General features: G+C 58.4%; 1 protein-coding gene and 1 long non-coding RNA gene across 5 annotated transcripts; one reads left to right on the forward strand and one right to left on the reverse strand.

Annotated features, from left to right (window-relative positions):
* Positions 1–9,070, forward strand: LOC308054661. Its single transcript, XR_013924174.1, has 2 exons — positions 1–8,287; positions 8,423–9,070. It is a non-coding gene; the product is annotated as an uncharacterized lncRNA (long non-coding RNA).
* SLC16A1 (solute carrier family 16 member 1) lies at positions 8,773–25,534 on the reverse strand. 4 transcript variants are annotated; one of them, XM_080367826.1, is made up of 5 exons: positions 25,414–25,534; positions 15,192–15,449; positions 11,978–12,121; positions 10,670–11,533; positions 8,773–10,357 (listed from the first exon to the last, which is right to left on the reverse strand). In XM_080367826.1, the coding sequence occupies exons 2-5, from the start codon at positions 15,406–15,408 to the stop codon at positions 10,080–10,082; spliced, it is 1,503 nt and encodes a 500-aa protein (XP_080223952.1). In that variant the 5' UTR covers positions 15,409–15,449; positions 25,414–25,534; the 3' UTR covers positions 8,773–10,079. The 4 variants fall into 4 exon arrangements, with proteins under 4 accessions (XP_080223952.1, XP_080223949.1, XP_080223950.1 ...); XM_080367823.1 differs by lacking the exon at positions 25,414–25,534 and adding an exon at positions 24,442–24,596; XM_080367824.1 differs by lacking the exon at positions 25,414–25,534 and adding an exon at positions 23,419–23,657.
* Positions 25,535–25,564: the final 30 nt, after the last annotated feature.

The raw sequence follows: 25,564 nt of genomic DNA on the forward strand, positions 1-25,564 counted from the left end.
GGCTCCCGGCGCATAGTGCCCTCTGGCGCCGCCGGGAAGCTCGGCGGGCAGCGGCGGGCGGAGGAGCGGGGCTGGGCTTGGCCTGGCCCCGGCTGAGCGGGGGCTGCCCTGCCCCGGCCCCCAGGGAAAAGCAGAGGCTGAGAGCAGCTGAGGGAGAAGGGGGGTGAAGGGCTGCGGGACCGCAGGCAGGACGCCCCGGCTGGATCCTGCCCGGTCCCCGGCTCCGGTCAGCACCCACCTCAGCAGTCACCACTGCAGACGAGACTTTCCCCTTCTCCCACCGAGCTGAAAGCAGGTGGCCGATGAGGGGGCTGTTCACTTTGCCATTAATGTGACAATATCACCAAGGAGCAATTTATGGGGGGGTCTTATGTCCTTGTTACCGCTACCTGTTACGCCCCTGCACCGAGGAGATGCTCCCCTGTCCACCCGGGTTGGGGCAAACAGCCGCAAGCACTGACCAGACTTCCCAGGTGTGGAGTGACGGGCAGGAGATGCTCCAGTGACTTTTGCAGGGTTTGCAAGGACACGGAACCGCAGGGCAGCCAGTCGAGCATCGCGGGGGGTGATGGCTGTAATGGGCTCTGCACCCACCCAAGGCAGGAATATCCATGGACTGGCAGCGGGGTGCACGGCTGCTCCCCCAGAACCGCTGCTGTGCTCCTGTGCAGCTCTCATAAATGCACAAGCACCCGTTTCCCATGAACCAACAGCTCTCCAGCCCTGGTGCATGTGCCCAGAGGGGACAGATCCACTGCAGGTGCCGGGTGATACCCAACCCTGCTGGCCCTGGGGCCGGGCAAAGGGTCTTTCACCCCGCCATACCCTGCAGGCTGCATCACAGTGGGACCCTGGGCACCACAGACCCTGGTGCATCACAGTGGGAAAAGGAAGCAAAAGCCATTCCCTTGGGGAACAGGGACATCTCAGCCTGTGGGATCATGAAATGGGCCAGTGTTAACTCCTGGGAGAAACAGTGCCCGGCCACAGGAAAGCACTACGGGCTGCAGCCACTCACGGCAACTGTCAGTGCCCTGTCCAGGAGCCTGTAACGTGCATTCAGAAATCATTATAAATAATTAGTAAGCTGGTATTCCAGGGTGATATCCCATAATTAAACACAATGATTTCATAGTGTTTGGCTGAGCGAGAGCCCAACATTTCAAGATAATGGCTTGCTTTGCCTTTTATTTGCCATGTGTTAGATCCCCATATGGTCTCAAAAGCAGTTATTAGCACAAGTGTATTTCATAATTAGGTTTATTCTGACTTGTATGCTATTAATTACATCCTTAAAGTCAAACCTGGTAAGATCTTGTTTTTAGGACAGGACAAAACTATAGCTTCAGCTAATGGGAGATCTTACTGGTTTCGACACATGAGGCATCACCGCCATTGGCGGCTGCTCCAGTATCTGCCACCGGCCCCTGAAGGACGGGGCTGTGTCACAGTGCCTGGCGCAGGACAGCACAGAGCCAGGGCTGCTGCGGGGAAGGGTCCCAAGGGAGCACCGCTCCTTTGAAAGCAGCAATGGCCAAGGCTGAGGCCTGGGAAACGTGTCTGCTGCTCTGCACCCTGTCCTGACGGTGAGGCCAAGCAGTCCCGGCCACCCTGAGCGGCGGGCAGTGCAACGGGCACCCTGGGTCCCAGCGAGGTGCTGCTCTCACCTGGGTGGGCTGGGCTGGTTCTGGGTCCCAGCTGCTGCTCTGCTGAGCAAATCACCCTGTTTTACTGTTCCTTTGCTTTGTGCAGGAAGAAACTTGGAAGAGAAGCTCCTAAATTATTTTATAGACATTTTCAGCTGTTCCCTTCACTCCACCCGGCCAGCACAGGCTGTTCAAAGCCATGGAGCTGCAGGTTTGGTGAGGATGCACTTTGAAGGGGCTGATGCACTCTAAATGTGTCGGCACATTGTGGTTGAGCTCAGAGCTGGGGCTGCCTCAGTGCCTTTGCCAGGGGCTGGGACTACAGCCAGATGTGGCTTTTCCCCCTTCAGCTTTGCAGAGGGATAGAAGCCATTTGGGATGGCACCTAGTGCCAGGCTGGGGTTTGTGCTGGGACATGGTGCCCTGACTGACTTCTCAGCCCTTTCCAAAGCTTGGGGCTGACCTGATGTAGTAGCAGAAATTGTTCTGGGTGAGAATAAATCTTTTATTTTAAGATGTTATTAATGTATTAGTCCCTCAGTGCTCTGCTCTCTGCTCCCACCCTGGCCCTGGCCCCAGTGCGAAGACCCATCACCAGCTGTGATGTCCTGCACAGCCCTGCAAGGGATTCCCCCCCCAGCCTCGGAAGGAGCCAAGCGCTGCTCTCAGCTCTGCCCAGGCCATGCTCCCACTGGCAAACAGCTCCAGAGCCCACTGCGTGCCCCTCGGGCTGCTCCGGCCACCCTGCCGTGGGCACCGGTGCCCAGCTGCACATAGGTGCTGGGCAGAGCTGGGGCCTCACGGCTGGGGCCAGCTGGTGATGCTCCTGCAGCACCTGCTGACAGTGCAGGACCCAGCTCCGCACCGGCAGCTTCCCTCCTGCCCCGGTGCGCTGGGGTGGATCAGGGATTAACCTCTGGGATGTCTCTGGGAAGGGGATAATCGCCAGCCCGTTTGCTGCAGTCTCAGTTGAAAGCCGGGTAAATCTGCTCCCTCCATGCAGATAAAAGCAATGAAGATATCAGAGATGTGACACACCGCAGTGTGGGACTTGACTCTTCATTACTGAGTCATCCGACTGCAGAATTGATTCCATTTTCACACGGTTTATTGCAGTTCAAAGCATGGTTAGCTTTACCGTTTCATTGTCTGAGGGCTGCGGGCACTCCTGAGACAGACATCAAAGGAAGGGGAGTGATGGAGGGGTCAGCGGGGGGCTTGGGCTCCGCACCTACGCATGGGAACAGCTCGGGCTCTTGGCCGAGGAGCCGCCGTGACACCACTCTCCTCCCCTGCGGCTCGGCCACCCCGCAGGGGACAGGGCGGAGGGGAGGTGGGACACCAACACCACTGGATGAGGGATGCAGCTCACTGTCTGATGGGGAGGAGATGAAAACAAGACACTGATCTGTAATTGCAAACAATTAAATTCACAAAAACAGGCTCATTCTTATGCACAACATGCGGCCTCTAATTAAATTTTAAACATGTTTCATTTTCTGTCTTTCCCCCCCTAATTTTCCATAGAAGGTAATTAGCTATCTTTTTTTCTGTGGGTATGTAATTAATTAATACTTTGTTAATCGTGGCCAGGATCATACTGTTTTGATTTACTCAGCGTTAATCTTTTCCCAGTGCAGTTACTCCCAGCTCTCATGCCTGGAGTCACAGGTGCAGGCAGGCAGGTTAACTTGGCACAGCCCTGCCCGTACCCTGGCCCGCAGCCCCCGGACCCCTGGGGTCCCAGCCCGGCTCACACCCACACCCCCCAGTGCACCATGCCCCCCCCACCCACAGAAACCACCTCATCTGCCTGCTGCAGGAACGGGTCCCAGCAGGGACATTGGAGCCATGGCAGCTGCCTGGGGTGCAGCATCCAGCCCCCCGGGATGCTCGTGGGTCGCGGGGCACGGTGGGGATGCAGGTACACGCGCTGGGGGAGCAGGGCCGCGCGGGGGCGTTGCCACGAGAGGGTGCTCATGCAGCTGGATCCGGCGCTGGACAGTGCAGCCTGTTCGTGGGTACATGAGGCAACGGCCCCCGGGCAGCTGCTGCCTGCAAACCGCTCCCGCCTGCGAGCTGCCTCCTGCCCACACGGCTCGCAGCAGCCCGTGGCTCCCCAAAGGACACCTCCTGCAGCGATTTGGGTGGTGGGTTTGCCCCGTCCTTGGCCTGGCTCCTGCCTGCCCAGGAGCATCGCAGTGGGAGCCCAGCTGGCCCCTGCCCGTGACACTGTCTGCCCGATGCCTCCACGAGCCCAGAGAGGCTTCCAGCACAGCACTGGCCCCAGCCCCGCAGCCCCAGCCCTCCACCCTGGGGCTGATGGACCCACCCGGGCTCCTGTCCCCAGCTCCCACCACACATGGGGATGGTTCCTGCCCGCTGCAGTGCTGACACTTTGCCAATTCTCGTGCAAGAACTGTTTCTCCTAGGGCTGTGTCCTGAAATGGGCACATGTTGGCACCGTGTAACATCCATCATATGGAAAGCAGGGATGACAGCAGGCCTGGCTCAGAGCTCCTGGAGGAGCAGGGGTTTGTGCTGCGCAGTGCTGGGACCAGGCCTTTGCCCTTGCTGTGGCAGATGGTGGTCCCAAGGCAGCCAAGCCCCAAGCCGTCCCATGTGGGTCACCAATGCTCTGCTCCAGCCCTAATTCTACCAGTAACCAGCTGCTCTGGCTGTAAATCTTGGTGGCTGGCTCTGCAAACCACCAGCACAGACCCTTCTCATGATTAATAGCAATAATTAAATTCATATCAAGCCACAGAGAAACGTCACAGGGCAGCACAGCAATAAAAGCCACTGTTGAGATGCTGACAGCCCAAGAGGGATGAGCAGGCAATGCACTGTGGCCCCAGGACGCTCTGATGATTTGCAGCGGGGTAAATCAGCTTGTCCCTGTGCACCCGGGGAAGCTGGCCTTGTGGCTCCCTCCTGCTGGGCCCAACAGCATCCAGGGTGGCCATGAGCATCTCCTCCTCCCCTTGCTGTACACTGGGGTGCAGAGTGGGCAGGGCAGTGGGCACGGCTGCGGGTGCAGGCAGGCATTTGGCCAAGGCACTAGCCTCGGCAGCTGCAAGCACCTCCTGGCTGCCAACACAGCAGTCATCAGCCAGCACTGCAGAAAGCCTGGGGTGCTCAGGACATGTCTGGGCCCATTGTGGGGCCAGTGTAGCCTCTTCCCACCATGCACAGTCATGGCATGCAGCATAGACTGAATCAGCCTGCCTACCATGTGCCTCCAGCCAGCTTTTTGCACCAACACCTCCTTTGCCTCACTGGCCCAGAGCCACCCTGAGCACCCTGCGGGCACCCCAGCTACAGCATCCCAGTCCCTGCCCAGGCAGCACTGTCTGCCCCCGGACCTCAAGGCTATTCTCCAAGGCTGTACCCCAGTAACATGAAGATGCCACAATTCGCATGAAGCAGAGCAAAGGTCTCGGGTCCACCCAGGGAAAAGCCCGGGCAAAGTGCAGAAGAGCTTGTCCTTGGCAGTGTTTGCAGTGAACACAGCCCATCAGCCCCATGGGAGCTACCCAGGGCATGTGCTGCACCCTGCCATCACTGTGCAACGGCAGAGCATCGCTCACCTCCCCCGTAATGGCTCCGTGACACTGGCAAAGGGCTTTCATTAACAGAATATAATGTGCAGTGAAAATAATTGATGATCATCTTGTAGCAATTGATTATCTGTCTCCCGTAATGCCGCTTTGCTCATACCTTAAGGTGCTGTTGCTTTTCCCTGCAGAGCCCAGACCAAGTGGCGAAGGCTGCACACACAGCCGTGGCTGTGGCCACCAGCCCAGCTGCCCCCACGCCACAGGCAGGACTGGCCACCCCCAGGGCTGAACCAGTGAGTGCAGGCAGGGAGAGCTCTGCCTGTGCCGAGGCATGGGCCCGGAGCCAGCCTGTCCCACGGGCAGCCCAAGAAAGAGGAAGAGGAGGAAGGCTTCCCTGAGAGCCATGAGCTCCTCCTGCGGATCCCTCCTGCTCCTCAGCTGCAAGCTGTGGGGGGTGTTGGGTGATGCTGGAGAAAGCATCTCTGCAGCCATGTTCACCTCTGGGGGAGTGGAGGTGGGCTCTGTGGGGCTGTGGTCATTCCCACACACCCGCCTGCAGAGAGAAGGTGGCAGCCACGTGGATGGCTTGCCCCTGACCAGGCAGGGCAGGTGCCCACTGCCCCCTGCCCAGCTGGGCAGTGCTGGTGGCACAGACTGTCCCCACAGCCGCCCTCCCTTCCTGGGCACGGTGCTTGCCTCAGCATCGCCCAGCCAGCACCTTCGCCGGCGCTGGGAACAGCAGCAGTTGTTTGCAGAGCAGCGGCTGGAGCTGCACACTCAGCAGAACCCAAATCTCCCGAAAATACTGAATAAACTTCCCCGGCAGAGCAGAAGCTGGGCAGGGACCCAGATCCCCTCCTCATGCTTGTCACATGAATGAGCTCTGCAGCCGGGCTCCCCTCTCCCCGGGAAGGGGATTGTGCCACATTGTGGGGAGGATTAGGCTGTTTCAAGAGACCGGGAGCATCTGTGCATGCGGGGCTGCTGCAAGGCTGCCCCCCCCCCGCCTGCCCTGGCCCCTCATGGTACTGGGGGCAGGAGCTCCCACACAGAGGGGAGATGGGCCCAGGGCACCCACTGGGCAGGGATGCGCTTGGGCAGCCCCCCGAGGGGCGGTGGGTGGGTGATGGCAGCTCCCCAGCCCCCGCATCCACTGGGGGTCACCCAGTGCCCTCCCCCCACATCCCCCAAATCCCCCAGAACAGGGACGAAGGGAAGGAAGAAGGGCATCCCGCAGCGCACCCCTCCCACGGGCACCCGGCCGGGGCTGTCGCCGGCGGTCAGCAGCCAGCAGCAGTTCCCGGTCAGCAGCCAGCAGCAGTTCCCGGACGGCGGCTGGAGCAACCGCCTGCTCCTCTGGGAGCCCCCAAGCCCCCCCCAGCCACTGCTGAGCATTTCTGGCCGGCGACCTCAGATGTTTGGGAAAACAAACTGCACGGGAATTAGCTCCCAAGTATTTCCTCAATTCCGCCTGCTATGAAGAGAATTTTATTTTGCTACCCCCCAGGAGGAAGGAAGGCGGCCTGGCAGAGCGCAAAGGAAATCTGTGTGATCATTCAGGGGGCTGGCCGGTGGTGCCCACGCTGCTCGCCCACTGCCGCTGGGGCCTCTTGGCTTGGGGACTGGGGGGGTGCCCACGTCCCCACGGGCTTTCTGTGGCCCATTGCAGAGGCATCGTCCCAGCAGTTGCCAGCCAGCTCTGGTGAAGCAGCCCCAGGGGCTCAGCCCACAGGGTGTCCCTGCCACATGGGCTTTTGCAGAGCGGCACTTCCCCGAAGGCACCAAGGTCTGGTTTGAGCATCCAGCACCTGCTCACCCACCACCATGGCAAAAGCCAGAACTCCTGCCAGTTGCACCATGCCCTGGGGCTTATTTTAGCTGCTGTTTTACGGGTAGGTGATAGTGGGGGGCTCCGGGAGCCGAGCACCGCTCTTGTACTTCCCAGTGCCGCGGATACCTTTGCTGGCTGAAATAATGTGACTAAATATAGCCCTGCCCCTGCTCCCTCTGCGAGCTGAGCCGCCAGGGAGGGCCGGGGCACAGACAGCCCCTGCCCGGCCATGCTGCCTGGGAGAGGCTTGCTGCAGGGCAGAGTCCGCACCTCGCCGGGGTGCCAGCCCCACCACGGCACGCAGACCCGGCCCCGGCGCTCTGCCCTTACAAGCAGAGCAATTATACAACTGCTACTAGACTGCGTCACTCCCCAGCCCAAGAGCAAGGGCAGGATCCTCATCCTGAACCCACCCGCCTCCCTTCCTCCTTCACCTGCACTTCCACGACGGTGGATTCCAGCAGCAGTCCCACAGGAGGTGCTGGAGCCAAGGCAGGGCTGACGCCCAGCTCCAGACAGCACAGCGCAGAGGGGACAGCGCAGGGAGAGGCCACCCTGGGAAAACAATCAAGGATTTACTAGCGAAGTGTTCCCAGCCAGCCAAGTCCAAGCAGCAGGAAATTATTTAAACATATTTTTTTTTTCCTTAGAAAAAGGGCTGGCACCCGGCCTCAGCTGTGCAAGTCTCTCCCAGGCAGCGCTGGTTACGGTAACACCTGTGTCAACTGTGGGGGCACCAGAATACAGGACAGGCAAGGACCCCCCCACCCAGGGGCATTGTCAGTGCTTGATGGCCATCAGCCAGCTACACCCAAGCCCCCTCCTGCAGCCCCCTACACGGGTGACAGCCCCCGTAGGGACCACCCCAGACATGGAGGGGAGCAGGCAGGGCTGGCAGCTTGTCCGGAGAAACAGGGACACCAGGGGCAGCTCCTCAGGGTTGGTTTATTGTGATGTGAACCCACTACTGTAGCTACGGTAGACACTCCATTTATAAAAACACAGTTCCTTGGCTTTACAGCATCACAGCTCAGCACTGTATAACAAAATCCTTTTGTACAAAATACTCTGTTGGCTTTATAAAGTTATTCTACAGTATGAAAAAAAAAAAAAAAAACAACAAACCACCCTGGCCTGCTTTCTGTGAGATTTAGACTGTAAGAGCCCCAAGCAGCCCCACAGCCAAGGAGTGCAAGGAGAGCAGCCACAGAGCAGGGTCTGGCCCTGCTGGGGGCTCCAGGGACCCCAGGGCAGCTCCATCAGCGAGACCCTGGTTCACCCCCTTGTTTGGTTTCAGCCATCAGTGCAGGGCCACGGCAGGGGGTGGGGGTGGGGGGGCCGGACCCTGGGCTGCATACCACCTGGCCCCACTAGGCTGGGGGGAGGCAGCAGGACAGGGGAGTCTGCCCACCTCAAGGCTTTCACCAGCATCCTGTAAGGAAGGGAGATGTCTCCACAACTGGAGTGCATGGGGACACTTAGCCATGGCCACCCCAAACCCTACCCAAAGCCTCCTCTTGTGGCTGAGGTGGGAAAGGGGCATCTCACCCTTGCCGGGTGGGGACCAGCTTCCACAGCCAGCAGGACCCACTCAGTGGGAGCCTTGGGGTGCTGGTGCTGGAGCAGCGGGTGGAAACTGGGGTTCTGCCAAAGCCCCATGCACCTCTCCCCAAAACAGACCTTATAATGTGTCAGAGAAGTGTGGTCCTAGGAAAGAAGTTCCACATTTGGTGGGTAAATTGTAAAAAAAAAGTTTATTTGAAAAAAAACTTAGCCTCTTACATGATTTCTGATCAACATTTACTAGAACTTGAGAGCCATTAACCTGCTCCACGTACGTTGAGATATTTTCCAGCACTAAAAAATAAAAAATAAATACGTACAAATTCTTTCCTCCCCCTTACATGTCCTAGATTGAGTGGTTAGGCATTCACTGCCTTAAGATCTCAGTTGAACAGAAGCAAGTAATAGAGGTTTCTAAGAGATAAAAAGAGCAAAAGCAGCAGGCCTGTCTCAGGGATGTACCACCTCACCCACCCCATCCAGCCCCTCCACTCTGCCCAGGGTCAGGCACTCGCAACACCCGTCTGGGCGGGATGGACCAGCGCAGGGATGCTCGGGGGGGAAACCCACCCCAGGGGGACAGGGCAGCACAGCCCCACAGCAGGACTGGGCCCAGCACCCCAACCCAGCACTGCTGGCCAAGCCCCCGGCATTCACACTCGTTTCACATCACCCAGTGCTGGGCTGAGAAGAAGCACTGCCAGGGCAGAGTCAGGGGGCAAGGGGGGAGACCCCAGCCCTCCCTACGGAGGGCTCGGCTGCAGGGGCTGCTGCAGCCCCAGAGCAGACAAGGCTGCCTGACAAACCGCAGCCATCCTTCTCCAACCTAAATATCCCATGAGAGCACAGCTACAAGAAGAGGGATTTTAAAGAACTACAGTAGCTAAAGTGTTTTGAAAACATACCTAAAGACCAACTACAGAGACAGAAGGCACCAGGCACAGGAACTGAAGCCCACCCTGCCCCGCACCCGGACCCCCCTCTCCACAGAGGGCCTGCGGTAAGAAGCGTGTGAAGCAGTATTCATCCAGGGCTGGCCCTGAAGCCCATCGTGCTTCAACAAATCCAGTATCCTGCTTTTTATGGCTTTTTAACAACGAAACTCCCCCAACCCCACACACATACACATCCCCCTGCCCCCCCACCCCGAGCAGAACACAGGGCTAAAGCATGGTTTAGAGTTAAGGCTTGTCCAAATTCAGCTAGATATGAAGGCTGTAAGGCACGTATTAGTACATTCATGTTACTGTTAAAAAGCCAGACTATAAAAAGCTCCCCTGCCCCAGTACACGCGGATACTGCATGTGTAGCCCTGTTACCTTTGTTGAACACAGATGGAAAGACAATTCAGAGCCCGGTTAAAAATGAACACCTGGTTTAAACACTTCTCACGGCTGCCCAGCGCCAGCGGAGCACGGCCCCGGCCACCGCGCCAGGGCAGCAGCACTTCCCCGACACTCCGGGATTGAGACCAGTCCCTCACATGTGGCTCTCCTCCTCTTTGACACCATCCTCCGCACTCTTCTGAGGCGAGGGGGCCACGTCATTGTTTGCCTCTTTCTGCTTCTCAGCCTCATCGACATTGGTCTCCTCCTCCTTCCCTTCATTCCTTGCCTTCTCCTCTGCCTTCTGCTCCTTTGCCACCAGACGGTAGTTGATGCCCATCCCGATGAAGAGGTAGATCCCAGAGACTATGAGGATGACCCCACAAGCCCAGTATGTGTACTTGTAGTCACCGTACATGTCATTGAGTTTCCCTGAGGGACAGAGAGGGGACAGCTTAGTCAAACACCCCCAGAACCGCTCCAGGTTGTAGAGACGTTCCCAAGACCAGCCCAAACCCATCACCCTCAGCTTCACACCTCTATTCCTCCAGCCCCTGCTCCCCACCCCCATTGCCAGGGCTCACCCCTCCACTTCCCCAGCCATCCCTCAGATGCCAGGGCAATCTCAGTGCCAGTGCTCCCCCCCTCCCCCCCATCCCAGTGCCGAGGGCTGCCCACAGCTCAGGGGGACCCACCCCCACCCCACAAGGCCAAGCAGAGCCCCCCAGGCACAGCACACCCTACCTAGCAGGGGGGGTCCCAGAAGCACAGGGCAGCACTCCACGATGGTCACCAGGCCGACGGCGCTGGAGAACCGCTGTGCTCCCACCAGGTCCATCAGGGTCTCAAACAGGACTGAGCTCAGCCAGCCGAAGGCAAAGCCAAAGAAGCCAGCATAGATGCAGAAGCCGGCATAGGTGGTGGACATGGGGGCCAAGAGGTGGCACACCCCGTTGTAGATCACAGAGATGGCAAAGAAATACTGGACTCTGGGTCTGATCCACTTGGTGTTTGCCACCAGTCCCATGGAAGGTCTGGCCACCATGTCTACAAAGGCCAGGATGGAGAGCAGGAAGGCTGCAGACTCATTAGCAATCTTCTTGCTCTTCGCATAATTGCTGAGGAAGACCAAGGGAGTGAAGAGCCCGAAGAACATGATCACGTTGCCTGACAGGTAGAGCAGGAAGCCCCTGTGCGTGAACAGGGACAGGTCCAAGAACTTGTTGATTGTCTGGAAGAGCGTGCTCTTCTGTTTCTTGGTCCTCCCGCCAATGAGGTCTGCACTGGTGTCACTGTCATCCTTTTTCACCACCTTCCCAGCTTCCTGCAGCACCTCCTTAGTGGCCTCTTTCTTCAGCTGGTCTGGCTTGGGACCTATGGGCCGCATCAGGGATCCGGCCACGCAGCAGTTCAGCAAGAGACCACCGAGGATGAGGAAGCTGCCACGCCACCCAAATATGCCAAAGAAGAGCTGGTTTACAGGTGCCAGGGTGGAGAGGAACACGGGGCTGCCCGCCATCGCCAGCCCATTAGCCAGGGGACGCTTCTTGAAGAAGTACTTGCCGATCATGGTCAGGGCTGGGTTCAAGTTAAACGCGAGGCCAAGCCCTGAAGAAGAGGAGAAACGAGGGGCTCAGAGCTCAGCCGCCCCCCTGAGCCAGCAGCACCGGCGGAAGGGGCGGTGGGACAAGCAGGGTTCCAGTGTCTTGCTTCCCCATCACGTGAGCGGTGCTGGGCACCACTGCTGGCCGGGAGGAGGCACCGGGGCAGCAGTGAAGCCGCACACAGGAGCTCGGGGGCCGGGAGACCATCAGGGCACAGCACCAACCCGGGTCAGAACAGACACTCTCTACAGCCAGGACCAAGTACCGGTCCCACATACAGTCTCCCCATATTGTCACCTGGGCCACCCCATATGTAACAGGAATCAGGGTTTACGCAAATCCACCATAAATATTCCCTAATAATTACTGGGTTCGAGATGCTCCTCTTGCTGCCTCGGGAGAGGTCTTACCTCTGCTGCAGCCCCGGTGGGGCAGAGCCATCACTTACCCCCTACAACCCCGACACAGAAGTAGAGCTCCTCCACTGTGTTGCAGAAAGAAGCTGCGATCAGCCCACAGCCCGAGAGGCAGCCGCCGGCGATCATGATGGGCCGGCTGCCGTATTTGTTCACCAGGATGCTGCTGATGGGACCTGGGGAGGGAAGGAGATACACCCAGATGAGTGATGCTCGCAGGAGACACAAGACAGATGCCCGCAAGCTCACCGGAGGTTTACTGCCCAGGCTGCTGAGCTTTCACATAGTGACACTTCACCCAGCCAGGGAACTGGGGGAAGGGGAAACGACAGGAGGTTTGGAGGCAGCGGGAATTAACAGAGTTAATCTGGTTGGAGCACAGAAAGCTGAGCCATCTCCGAACAAGCTGCCTTCTGGTGGCTACACCCGGAGCGGCTGGGCACCAGCGGCCCCCCAGCGACAGGGGTCCGGGATGGGGTGAAACCACCCACCCTGCACAGTGCTGGGGTCTCAGCAGCCAAGCAAGTGCACAGCAACTGCCAGCAAGAGGTTTCTGGCCTTGATCAGACAAAGCTGTGAAGAAACAGGTTGGAGGGTGCAGGCAAAGCTTCTCAAGGGCTCACGGGAGGGGCAGTGCAAGCAGAAGGTGTGCTTCTGTTTTCACTGCTACCCCTAAGCCAGGAAGAGCCCAATTGCTCTGCACACCCACCTTAAGTGCTTCATTATCAGGAGCTTTAATCCAAAGTAAACAGTGATTAGATACTGCAAAGCATGCTCTACAGATACTAAAATGTATTTAAATAAACTGAATGAACATCCATTGAATATTAACAGATCTAGTTTTGCCATTAACAGATAGCAAGGTTGTCAACATGTTATTCATGGGTCCTCAGATGCTACTTGACCTTTTTGCCCAGTTTAAACAAAGCCTGGAGAAGGTCACAGGAGCCCTGCTGCTGCAGGAGCTGCCCCCAGCCCCACGGCACCCTGCTCTCTGCAGCCGGTGGCCAGCTCTCCAGTGGCCTACGTGCCAGCTAGAGCAGCCCACGCCAGCAGCTCCGACCTGATGCCACCAGCAGATGGGAAGGGGCCACAGCCCCTGTCCCGGGAGAGGCAGCAGCAGCACCCGGGGGCTGCCACATCGCCCGCAGCCCCTCATGCTTCCCCAAAGAGCACGCAGCACTTTGCAAAACCTGTACCTTGAACTCAGCAAATGTGATGCCCCTGGCCAGAGTCTAAAGGCAGCTGTGGCCTTTCCTCCGGGAAGCTCAGCCCCGAGCAGCAGGCTCCAAGGGCAGCTACCAGGAAGCCACTCAGCTAGGCAGTGCCACATACCCTGATGGCAATTCCCCTCTCTTTTTTTTTTTTTTTTTTTTAATTACAACAAAAAATAAGAATTTACACCCACTCCAGTCTTCTACATTCACATGAAGCTTTTCTGACCAAAAGTTAGTTGATGTGTTTTGATTATTCCTGCTGTGAAAAAAGTGTAACTAACAGAACCAGAGTCCTCCTCGACCTGAATGGGGAGCTGAGATTGTTACATCCACATACTCTGATGGTGACTGTGTGGGGCTGCAGGATGCACTGCTCCACCACCCCCAGCTCTGCCCAGGACAGGAACTACCCCAGCTCTGCAAGATACCATCAGCCCAGCACCCTTTGCCAGAGCATGAGCTACTTTTTCTGCCTCCAAGCAAGCGCACAGCTCCTGCAGGAAGGTTCCCTGGGGGACGGGAAGAACAGGATGCAGTACTATGACAGCTCCAGTGCAATTCAGACCCTACAAAGGGTCTGGGGGTTCAGGCTGTAGGAGCCCTGGAACAAGCAAGTGGGGCAGTGCCATGTTCCTGCACTCCGACAGCCGGAGATGCACCTGGGCAGGTCTGGGGTCCCTTCAGCATCCCTGCCACTGGCTTACAGGCAACCAGTTCAAGACGGGCAAGCTGCTGGGATTTAATGGCAACAGTTCAAGGGGAGCAGAAGGGCTGGAGGGAGGGGGGCAAGCCCGGGACTGGAGGAGGGAGCTCTCACCATGGCCTCCAGGGTGCCCAGAAGAACCAGCTCTGTGCTATTAGGAGAGGAGGAATGGCCCAGATTGAGTCTCATTAAAGCAGTTACACAGTTTACAAGCTTGTTATAACATCGGAGCAGGGAAATGTGCTGGTCGCTTCGCTAGCTGAGCTAAGACAAAGCAGAGCCTGTTCCCCCAAAGGAAAAGCCTCGTGTTCAGCTGGGTGCTGACGTCAGCTCCTTTCGATGCACAAATGCAGCAAGGCTGCGGGCAGTTTGCCAGCTGGGGATGGCAGCGGTACAAGCTCTGATCTGCCTCTGAAGTGGACACAACAGCAGGCTCCCAATAAGAGTGTCTTTCAGCCAAGCGACCCAGTACAAAGCTGTGTTTGCAAGCGGGTATGAGACACCGGGGTTTGGAGAGCGGCGAGGCGAGGGCCGGGAATGCATTGCCCCGCAGGGAGCACTCTGCCTGCTCCTCACCTTAGAGACTGGCATAAAGCACACAGCTTGGCGATTAAAAAGACTCCAAGAAGCAGTTTCTGGAGGATGGGGGAGGGGAGCTGCTTCAGTTTAAGTAGTTTTGCTTTATTCTGCTCATGTCTCCGCTTCCAGCGTGCACTGCCACCCTCAAACAGCACAAACTGCCTACGGCGCTGCTCGGCACCGGCAAGGAAGAACAGGCAGTGCCAGGTTTCACTACACTCCAGAGCACAGCTGAGCCATTGGAGCCGACTAGAAACTGGGAACAGATCCCTAGGATACAACCACTGTTTGCTGGATTAAAAAAAAAATCAATAATAATAAATAATAAAAAACCCCCCTGGTGTCTTATCTAAAAGACCTTGTGAGCTGGGTATGCCTGGCAAAGCAGCTCCCCTGGCCTTTGAGCAGGAGTTGGAAGCAGATACAGCATCTGCAGCACACTGTAACAAGGACAAGGGCAGAATTACACAAGTCGTAATTCCCCGGAAAGATTTTACTTACAGCTTTGCAGAGGAGGACAGATTAACCCGGTTTTTGCATTCTGGGCATTAAATAGAACTCTTTGAGTAACATCCTTCATGCAAACTTGCTAAGGCAAGTTTTGCTCTCACATAAGGAAAGAATTCCAACTTTTAGCATCATTTTGGTTGTCGTCACTACAGCAAGGTGTGAATCAGACCCAGCAGGAGAGCTGCATCCTGTACTATGATGCACAAGCATGTGTACTGCTGCCTCCAGTCCACTTACCTCCTGCATACATAACAGCCAGCATGATGGAGGAGATCCACGAGACTTTGCTGCTGGATGCATTGAAGATGACCTCAATCTCTTTGAAGAACACTGTGATGGATTTGGGGAAGGCATAGGAAAACCCAATGGAGATGAAGGCTCCGATGACAACAGCCCATCCCCATCCTCCTTCAGGAGGAGTGTATCCCACAGGGCCTCCGATGGCCGGTGGCATCTTGAACCAAGTTGGCAATGACTCAGTTGGGGTTCAGAGATCTGCAAAGGACAAAGTATTGCCTCAGCCAAAAGCAGACAGCCGCAGCCCCGCTCCCTGGCCTGCAACAGCACGGCTTGAGTCCTGCCAGCAAGACTGGCACGGCAGCGGCGCCCCAGACCACCTCCGGGAGAGCTGACCCAGGAGGTGAGTGCTTGGGGCTCATCAGCACGCTGGCCCAGTAAGGCTGTCCCCAAAACACACACCCTGGTTGTGGCTGGCCTTGAAGAGCCCTGGCCATCAGGTATCCATAAGCAACAAATTCAAGACACGATACCCCACCCCAAGCTGAAAATGGCAGGTGATGTGAAGCAGGCAGGGCTACAGGCAGCACGGGGCTGGACCTGTGGAGGGGCGAGCAGGGCAGCGGCCGCTGTGGTCAGGGCTGGCCGTTGTGGTCAGGGATCGCCTGCCCTGCAGCTTCTCCAGGAGAGTGACAGCAGCACCGCCCTGGCACACTGCTCGGTCTCGGGAAGCCCCAGGCCACCCAGGTTATTAAATACAGATGCACAGAGGGAAATAAGTCCACACACATGAGGCAGGACGGCTCCATTTCTGCGAGGAAAGAGCAGGCAGGTGTCACAGCACAGCCACCAGCCCAGCCAGCTCTGACGGTCACAGGCTGCTGCTAAATTTAGTGACTGGGGAAGGCTCCTGCTCGCTGCCAGCACTGCCCAGGAGGGGAGGTGGGTCTGCCCAGAGCAGCCCCAGGATCACCTGGCACCCAGGCATAAAAACAATTCACCTTAAAAGCTCAAAACCAGAAGGGATTAGAAAACAAAATGAATAGGGAAATGCCACCCAGGCTTGCTGAAGTGTGGAATTGCCTTCGAGAGGCTGATTTGGAGCAATTCTGAGATGGGTCAGGCTGCTTATGCATTCCCTGTGCTGCAGCTGCTGCGCAGCTGGATCACACCCTGGAGCTGTGGTTACTCAAAGAAATAAGGCTACTTCAGGCAGCAGAGAGCAGCACAAGCCATCCCAGGGAGGAAATGCAGCCAGAGCAGCTGCTCACAAGCATGGTTTACAATATGCAAAGCAACAGGAATCGCTGCAGTCCCCAGTACTGCTGTGTGCCCCTGCAGATTTTAGAAGACACTTCCTGACACCCCACAGCTCTCCCCATTCTTGCAGCCAGAGACACCCACCCTGGCCACACTGAGCACCACCAACCAAGCCGGGGGACACTGGGCTCCTTTGTCAGTGCCCACCCCTCACTGCACTTCTCTGCTCTGCTGCTCAGGCTTCCACTTGAAGAAAAAGCCGCCTTGGAGCAGGAGAGCATTCTCCAAAACTCCCCTAGGTCACACCAGGCGCAGCGAAATTTCAAAGCAGCATGCTGGCTGAGAGGTGCAACCTCCTATTTATAGCACGCTCCCGGCAATTACCATCTCATCCACGGCTGCTGACATGCCAGCCACTACCTGGCACTCCCCTCGTACCCTCAACATGCAGTACCATGAGTGCCTGCCTTGCTCTCGCTCACACTCCCCTCGTACCCTCAACACGCAGTACCATGAGTGCCTGCCTTGCTCTCGCTCGCTCCCCACCACTTCGGTGCACACCCGAGGCCGGGTTCCAAGGTGTCCCGGCTGAAGCGCAGCCAGTGGCCCCGAGCCATAGGGAGCCCCCGCTCCCACCTGGCACCGCAGGTGGCAAAGTTACCTGATACGGCACCAGGTTTGCCAGAGCCACCTGACACCCGGATGCGCTCAGGTGATGCCTTGGACCTGCACAGGGCGAGAGGAAGCAGAGCACAGGGGGCTGGTTACTGTAAGCCGCTAAGACTGGTTTAGCCCAACCCAGACACCGATTTTTTCGCTGGCAGGGTATTTTCCTGCATCCCGGCCAGTATGACACATGACCATCACGAGCAGATCCGAGCCACCCTGCCACTCCAACAAAGGAATCATTTACAAGACGCTGCCCCGGGCACGTCCACGGCTGAACTATGCCCAGGAGCCAGAGGAGCAGATTGCCCCCCCTGGACCCCAAAGACCACAGCTGCAGCAAGCAGCCCATCCGACACCACGCCGAGCCCCCACCACTGGGGTCTGGCTGCAGGCAGGTCCCGGAGGCACAGCCCAGAGCCAGCATGCACCCACGGGCACCAGCCTGGCACCGGCAGGCGGGGAGGGAAGTGCCAGGCTCTGCAGAGGCTCACCACGTACATTCGGCCTCTCAGCATGCGGAACAGCCCACCCGCCCATCAGCTCCGTCTGCAAGGCTGCTATGAACGCTGGGTTTTGCTTACCATCACTTCCCCGCACCAGCTGCATGCTGGAGCTCTGGCCACCTCTTGCTTTGAGTCACACTGAGCTTTCACAGCATTCAATGAACTTTAAAGCATCATCCAACGATACCAATTTGTCTAAAACATTTCAAAAAGATGAGACTACCAGGTGTTGGCAGTAAAAGCTGCCAGGAGGGATACAATGTATTTGTTAGCACTAATTAAAACTACTGGCAATAAAAGCTATCCTAAGCAAAAGCTGGGGGGTGCTGATGAGGTGTTGGGAATTTTGTCCTTTTGCTCCCAAGACACGCATTTAATTCTTCCACCCCTCTCAAGGAGCTCAACTGCACTGAAATTGCTGTGGCTTGGTTCATCTATTTGTTCTTTCCCTGCAAGCAGCATTCCTCCTCCTGTGGGTGCTCAGGTGGCATCTCTCTCTACAAAATAGAAGACTTTTGGTGGGTTAGACATGACCTCTCTTGCATTGCTGAGGCACAGACAAAAACCTTGATCTGAACAAGGCTTGAGACCATGAAGCAAGATTCCCAAAGCCTGACGCCAGAGGGTTTACATGATGAGTTCTGCATGCCACAACATTTTTCCCTGACTCATTGAAAATCCTCATTAAGGAAGACCAGTTTTAGAAAACTCTTCCTTCAACCGCATTAAGGCTTCTTGCTTATTTCCTTCTTGTCCCAACACAGAAGTTTCAAAGGAGAGAGGGGGGAGAAGAAAAAAAAAAAAAAAAGCACATGTAAGGCAGCCAGTTCAATTGGAAAGCTTCCCTCCTCTTTGCAAAAAGGAAAAAAAAAAGCCACCCAGAACATAGTTATGACATTTACAGCTCTGTTTTGGAAGAGCTGCAACGTGTAAGACGTGTTTGGAAATCAAATTCACAGCTGCCAGGCAGCTAGCTACAGTTTGCCCTATTAGGACATAAAATAACCATATTTGCAGTAATTAAGACTGATGAGACCAAGTAATGACTGCAAGTATCACATCTGCTCCCCGTAAACATCTTGTCTAATCCACAGGAATGGGTAGCCTACAGCAACCCTCCTCTGCACAGCAACAGCGAGACCAGGAACCGAGACTTCTTAGGCAGCAAGGACATTATCACCTCAAAACAGATCCCACACCAGACGAAAACCCCCTCCATCTCCCGGGTTCTGCGCACAAGCACTGTTATCCCTTCTCCAAAGGGGCCTGGAACAGGAAGATTTCAAGACTTTTAGTTACATAATGTAGCAAATTGCCATGCTTTTAAAGGCCCTGGACTGGCAGGACTCCAGCGCAGAAAGACAGAGGCTCACATTTATAAAGCGCTGCAAATGCCACAAAATATTTCTGGGGCAAAGCCTCTCTGGAAGTGTCCTCACACCGCTGCTGTCTGGGGTCAGAGGAAGAGCGATGCCCCCTGCCCACACATCATGTGCCTCCACCTCCCCTCACATGCCCTCCGGCTCACAGCTTCCCTGCTCCAGGCACACGGCATCTGTTGCGGGCAGGCTGCCTCTGCTCCCGGCTCCAGAGAGGGATGTGCAATGCCTGGAGGGGACCTCTGTGGCAGCAAGATTCCCAGAGACACCCCTGCTGTATGGTGGCTATTAGGGCTCCTCATGCCTTGTCAGCTGGACCCGGCCTTTGGCCAGTGAATGCCGACACCAAAACGCCCAGGCCAGGCACCAAAGCTGCCCCTTGCCAGCAGCCCCAGCCCCTGCTCCCCAAGGGATCACCCACCACGAGCCCCCAGCAGAGGGGAGGGACGCAGGAGGGGGACGCTGCTCCCCAGGAGCCTGGTGACTGCCTGTTCCCACCAGCCCTATCCTGAAGTGTTACCTGAACAAGAGCCTGAAACACATCGACCCACCCAACCCCAGCCTCCCCAAAGGGGCTCACAGCAGCCAGACCTTTCAGTGCCCAACACGCGGTGGGACAGCACGGGGCCATAAAGACCCTTGTGGGACATTTGTCCACGTGAGGAGCCAGCAGACCCTGAGCATCCGTTCAGGTCCCCAAAACTACACTGAAGTCTTGTACTTACTGCTGGGGAAACAGAGGTGCTGGCAATGATGAGCCCGGTTACAGTGTACACAGTAACACTTCATAGCTTCAAATTTGGCCTTTTTCTGGCCAGAAGCTAGATGAAACTGATTGTTACAAGCTAATGAGACACCACTCTCACCAGTTTTAAGCAGGTTTACAGCATTAAGTGTGGAGCTGTAATTCCAGCGAGCACCCATAGCCAGGGTTTAACCTGGCAGCACACAGGCTACGTGACTCCCCAGTGCTGGCAGGGGAGCTGCACCAAGACAATACTCAATGGAGGTCCTGCTCCGCCGCCACGCGTGCTCGCAGGGTGAGGCGAGGGCAGCAGCACGGGCAGGGTTTGCCCAAGGCCCAGAGCCCACACGGGCGAGCTCAAGGGTTTTGCCAGCAGCAGCTCAGCACCTCTGCCCACCCGGGCCAGCCGGCACAGCCACAGGCGCGTCCCGCGCTGCCAGCCGGGTGAGCTACCCCGGGCACGCAGACAGGCCGACGCCACAGGGCACGGTAGCAGCGCGGGCAGAGGCGGCACCAGCAGCTGCCCTGCTCCAGCTCCCAGCTGCGCCGGCACCAGCCCTGGCCTGCAGAGGCACGGAGCAGCCCGCTCACCCCGCCAGCGGCCAGCACTCCCCGGGGCTCTCCCTGACACCCACCACCGGTCTCTCCAGCAGGCAGAGCCCCTCCAACCACCCAGGGACAGTCCCAGTGTGGCAGCTGCCGTGCATGGGCTGCAAGCTGCCTTGCAAAGTGGGACATTGGGATGGTTTGTCAGGAGCTTCGCGGGGGGAGCAACCGACCCAACAGGAGGACAGGCAGCTGTTTCTGCCTAACAGACAACAGGCATGCTCCCACCCTGGGCTGCTGTGCCTGCTTGTTAGCACCAGTGATGCTCAGCGTGGCTGAGCAAGGACCAAGCATCTTACTGGTACAAGAAAGCGTGAAGTCAAGCTTAAGCAAGCTATCAGCAAGACCAAAGCACAAAGCCTGGCTTATCTCTATGCCAGAGCCTGGCCATGGCTCCCCCAGAGCCCTCTGACCCAAAACCCTGCAGGCAAACTCAGAGAGGTTTGCAGGCAGGTCACAGGAACGTAAGGTGAAGCAGCTCTTACAGGCATCCTCACATCAGCTTCAGCCCCAGGCGCAGCACCCGGAGCCCCCTCTCCAACCAGCCCCACCAGGGTATGGCTCATCCCCGGGCAAGGGCTGGCCCCTGCCCACCCTCCACTCTCAGCCCATCTCGCTGCAGACCCAGCTCTGCCAGCGCTTTGCCCCAGGGAGCTGCCGGGCGGCTTGTCTGTGCTGGGGAGTTTCACAGGCAGGACTGAAGGGACTCACCCAAAAAGCACACATTTAAAAAGCGCAAGCCTGACAGTATAAGGGCACCATCCCTGCAGCTCAGAGGTACTGGGGATGGAGCAAGGGTGCTGCTGGTGATACAGCCTCAGATGCCGCTCATGCTCCCAATCCCTAGGAAAAAGGCTTCCCACACAACCAGCTGTCAGCCCCTCCGCAGCCAGCTGAGCCTCCCTGTCTCAGGAAGGCTCGGAGCCCCTGCGCAGGCTTTCACAGTCCCCCCCCCAAGTACAAGCCATGCTCTGCCAGGGAGCAGAGCCAACCCTCCCTGTACCAGCGGTACTCAGGAACGCTCCCAGGACAGCCAGTACCCGCCAGGAAATCCTCAGAATGAGAAAAATGTGGTACCAAATAGCATTGGCATTCTTTCTTTAGATGCCTGAACCACCAGCCATGGACATGGCCGCTCTAGGTTTCATGGCAGAGCAGGGTAGCAGTTGGCTACAAAATGCCAGAAAGCCACAGCCATCGGAGTCAAAACATGACTGCCGCTCTCTTCCTGGGAGCAAGAGTCCGAGCTGCCTTTGCTCCCAGCCACCACCATATCATCACTTCGTTAAAGCCCTCAAACCAGGGCCGAGGCAGCACAGGGCTGGCGATGGCAGACTCTCACCAGCAACCCAGCAGCATGCGGGTGACTGCAGTTTTGGGAATTAACTACAGCTCCATGTCAATTTTCTTTGGCTACAGTAGAACCACACTGCGGCACATTTGAAAGCGACTTGCACAGACATCACCGGTGAGAGGCTCCCAGTTTCTTCAAGTCACTGTTAGAGGCCGATTCCACAGAAGGAAATAGGAAAAGCCATAGAAGTGCAACAATGAGATTAGCACTACAGTGCTTAATGAGATACAACTTGCCTCCTTTGGCCTACGTGCAGCTTTTCAACTCCTCATAAAGGAAATATAAAATAATAGCATGCAAGTCACTGGGTATTTTCCACCTTAGCTGCCAGATAAGTCAGTCCAATCTGTGTGGGGCAGGCACCAGGAGAAAGCACTCACAACCATTCACACCTTGTTCAGGAACCACCTCCTGGAAGGGGACGATGCTTTCCACCTTCCCGAGGGGCCAGGATGGGCACAGGCCCACCCCGTGACTTTGGGGCAGGGAAGTTAGCGGTACACTAGCAAAACACTTGTTCGTAATTAAGAGATCCATCACTCCAGCGATTGATGTAAGATGGATAAAGCCCCTCCTCACAAAGCCACCCAACAGGAGCAGGGTGTTTCTCTATGCCTGGAGCCTGCCCCCCAACCCCAGCACACACCAGCTATTCCCTGTACTGGCCCATTTCTCAGCCCTGCTCCTTTCCTTCTAGACACAGCCAAGAAAACCTCAGAGCAAAGACACCCAGGAGAATCAGCCAGCACTAAATTACCTCACTTAGCATGAAAATAGGATGCTTATGCACCACAAAGGCTTAGGGCTCCCAGAAAAGCACAAAACCAGTATCATTAGATTTCAGGTTTCTTGTGATGCAACTAAAAAAAAAAACCCACCATCTTTTTTCCTCAGAAGAAACTTAAAGCCTGAGAACATCAACTACCCTTGCACAAAGCATCTGACCTGGGAGCCGGGCAGAAGGGGCCGTGCAGCACTCGGGCAGTTTGCTGTCACAAGGAAGGACACACATCCCACCTCTCCTGCTGCGGACACAAGCTGCCCACACCACAGTTTCCTTCTGATCCTCCTGTTGATGCTCATCCCCCTTCCTCAGGTCAACTTCCAAACCCACAGGCACTGCTCACCCTTCCATGATGCACACGCATGCCCCTTGCCTGTGGGACCCCAGCCTAAGCCAGGACACCCACCCTGGCTGAAGCACCCCAGCAGCATGTCTGCTGGGGCTCACTCCCCTCCACTCACCCAGCTGCTCCCTGGCCCCACTGAGCATCACATCCTGGGGCTACCAAACACCTGCTGGAGGCCACCAGGCTTCAAATATAGTGGTCACCAAGGCCTGGCAAGCTCCGGCTGCACCTAGCCACTGGAGCAGGGAAGCAACTGCAGGAGACATTGGCTGCAGGAGCTTTTCAACAGCCCCACGCTACTGAGAGCAGGGGGCACGTCAGCTACTAGCAAGCTCCAGCAGCCCCAGCTTCCCACTGCCCATCACAGTGGGACCATGGCAGCAGGGTGACAGCCTGCCCCGGCACCCAAGGGTGGGTAGGTGGGCATAGGCCCCAGCACACGCACACTGCTGGCAGGGACCGCAGTGCCTGCAGCTTCTCCCTGAGCAATGCAAAAACATGCATTAAAAGGCACTTCTCCAGGGGCCGGAGCACAGTCCTGCAGGCTCCCCCCATGCAGCCCCCTCCCCACCAGCTCCTACCCCAGCAGCAGTCACGGCCACAGCAGGACAGCAGCAACCGGCCCACCCAAGCGGCTTCGAGCGGCCGAGGTCCAGCGCCTGCCATGAAGGAACAGCCAAGTGCCCGTGCACGCGTCCTGTGGAACCGGCACCTCAATGCTCCCCCCCGGCGTGGGCAGGGGGCTCCACGCCGACACTGCGGGCCGAGGAAGGGGCCAGCCTCCTGCCCCTCCGGTAGAGCAGACCCACCCGCACTCCCAAAGCACACTTCCCACGCGTTGGGACCGCAGCGAAGCTCCCCCCCGGAGCCCCCAGTCCGTTATCGGGTGCTAGCCGCTCCGTTAGTCACACACACACACCCCGCTATCGGGACCTACAGGGAGGGCGCGGGGGGACCCCCCGCCGCAGCCCCCAGGAACGGCCCTGCCGTGCCAGCGGCGGGGAGCGGTCAGGGCCAGCCGGGCCCCGTCCCAGCGGGTCCCCACCAGCCCCGCCGGGGACAGGACTCGCCATGGCGGAGGGACGCGCAGGCCCGCGGGGCAGCCCCCCCGGCCCTGAAGCCCAGAAGCCGCCCGGGACCCCCTGAGGCCACCAGCCACCGCCCCCGGGGCGGGGAGGTCACCGCGACAAGGGCGCGGGGCGGGACCCGGCCCCGGGGCGCTGCTACCGGTGGCGGGGGGGGTGGGGGAGACACGACACGGGACTCGTCACGCAGCGGGGCCGCTCGCCCACGCGGCTGTGCCGGCGGTGGAACAAACCCCGGCGCCGCGCGCACCCCCGGCGTGGGGCACAGGGCGGCCCGGAGCGGCGGCCACGCGCGACCGGCGTGGGGCCGCGACCCGCCGCAGCCCCACGTGCCAGAGCCCCCGCGCCGGGAGCGCGCGGAACCGCGCGGAGCTCCCGGGGCGATGGTGTATGTGGGAGGAGGGGGGGGAGGGGGGGGGGGGGACACACACACGACACCCACGGCCCGGCCCCACGGCCCCCCCCGCACCCGCCACATCCCGTCCCGCCACGTGGAGCCGCCGCGGCGCCGGGCCCTACCTGCGCGTGCCGCCGCCGGCCGAGTGCCGCCGCCCCCGCCCCCGCCGCTATAAGGGCGGAGGGGCCGCTCCGCCGGGGGGGGGCGGGGACCGGGGCCGGGCCGCTGCCGAGCGCCGCCCCCGCCGCGCCACGTGCGCGCTGCCCCGCGCCGCCGCAGCCCCCGGCCCCCGGCATCGCCCGGCCCCGCCGTGCGCCCCGGCACGTACCGCCCCGCCGGCGGGAAGCGGGAGCGCGCCCCGCCCGCGCGTGCCCGGGCGGCGGTGAGGGGAGCGGGCGGCCGGGGCCGCCGGCGGGGCCGGGCTGGTGCAGCCGGGGTTCCGCGGGCCGCAGCAGCAGCGCGGGGACCTCACCGAGCCTGTCCCGCAAGCGCGGCTGGCCCACGCGTGGGGCCGGGCAGGAGCAGCCGGGCGACCCCCCACTCTACCCTGCCCTCGCTCGGCCCGGGACCCGCTGCCCACGCTGCCGGGCCCGGCCGCAGCCCTGCCCATGCCCTGCCCTTGCTCGCCCCAGCGTCCCCTTAAACCCCACCGGCTCTCCGTGGCCTGACCATGCGCGTTAGTGGTGGCTGCAGCCCTCCTGGCCCTGGCTCGCCCCAGCCGGCCCCTGCTTTCCCACGATGGCCGTGACGTGCGCCGCCGGCGGGGGATGCTTCTGGTGTGTCTGCCGTTCCCCCAGCCGCAGCCAGCCCCACGCTGCCCTACTGCAGGTGGCTGCTGCTCCCTGCGCCCAGCAGCCGGGTGCCCAGAGCTGGGGGCCGCTGACGTTCCCCCCACGGTTGGGTTTTGTGGGAGAAAATGGTCCCGGACTTGGTGTGTGCAATGCCGTGGGGTGCAGGACAGGCCCCTGCTGGATGCGTGTCCCCATCCCAAGCAGAGCTTCTCACCCTCCAGATGCAGAACTGCCTGCGGCAGCCGTGCAGCCAGCGCTTTTCCTTCCCCACGTGTACCAAGCACCGCACAAAAGCACTGTTACCTGCCCATCTTTTCCTTGAGCTGCTCTCTCCTACAGCCTAATGATGCTAATTGTCTTCTGGGTCGCATGTCTAATGTGCTAATTTGTTTTAGAGCCGAAAGGAGTGTGATGTAGTTCGACTCAGAGCCAAGAGAGGGAAAGCTCTACAGAG

Source organism: Falco punctatus (genome assembly GCF_963210335.1).
Source record: "Falco punctatus genome assembly, chromosome: 17".
NCBI lineage: Eukaryota > Metazoa > Chordata > Aves > Falconiformes > Falconidae > Falco > Falco punctatus.

What these genes read in the sequence shown, in the direction of transcription:
- SLC16A1 (XM_080367826.1), bottom strand. Translation starts at nt 15,408, where the DNA reads ATGCCACCGGCCATCGGAGGCCCTGTGGGATACACTCCTCCTGAAGGA. An exon ending in GGCTGTTATGTATGCAGGAG is followed by an intron (nt 12,122 to 15,191) that starts GTAAGTGGACTG and finishes TTCCCTCCCCAG; the next exon opens with GTCCCATCAGCAGCATCCTG. An exon ending in CTGTGTCGGGGTTGTAGGGG is followed by an intron (nt 11,534 to 11,977) that starts GTAAGTGATGGC and finishes CCTCTTCTTCAG; the next exon opens with GGCTTGGCCTCGCGTTTAAC.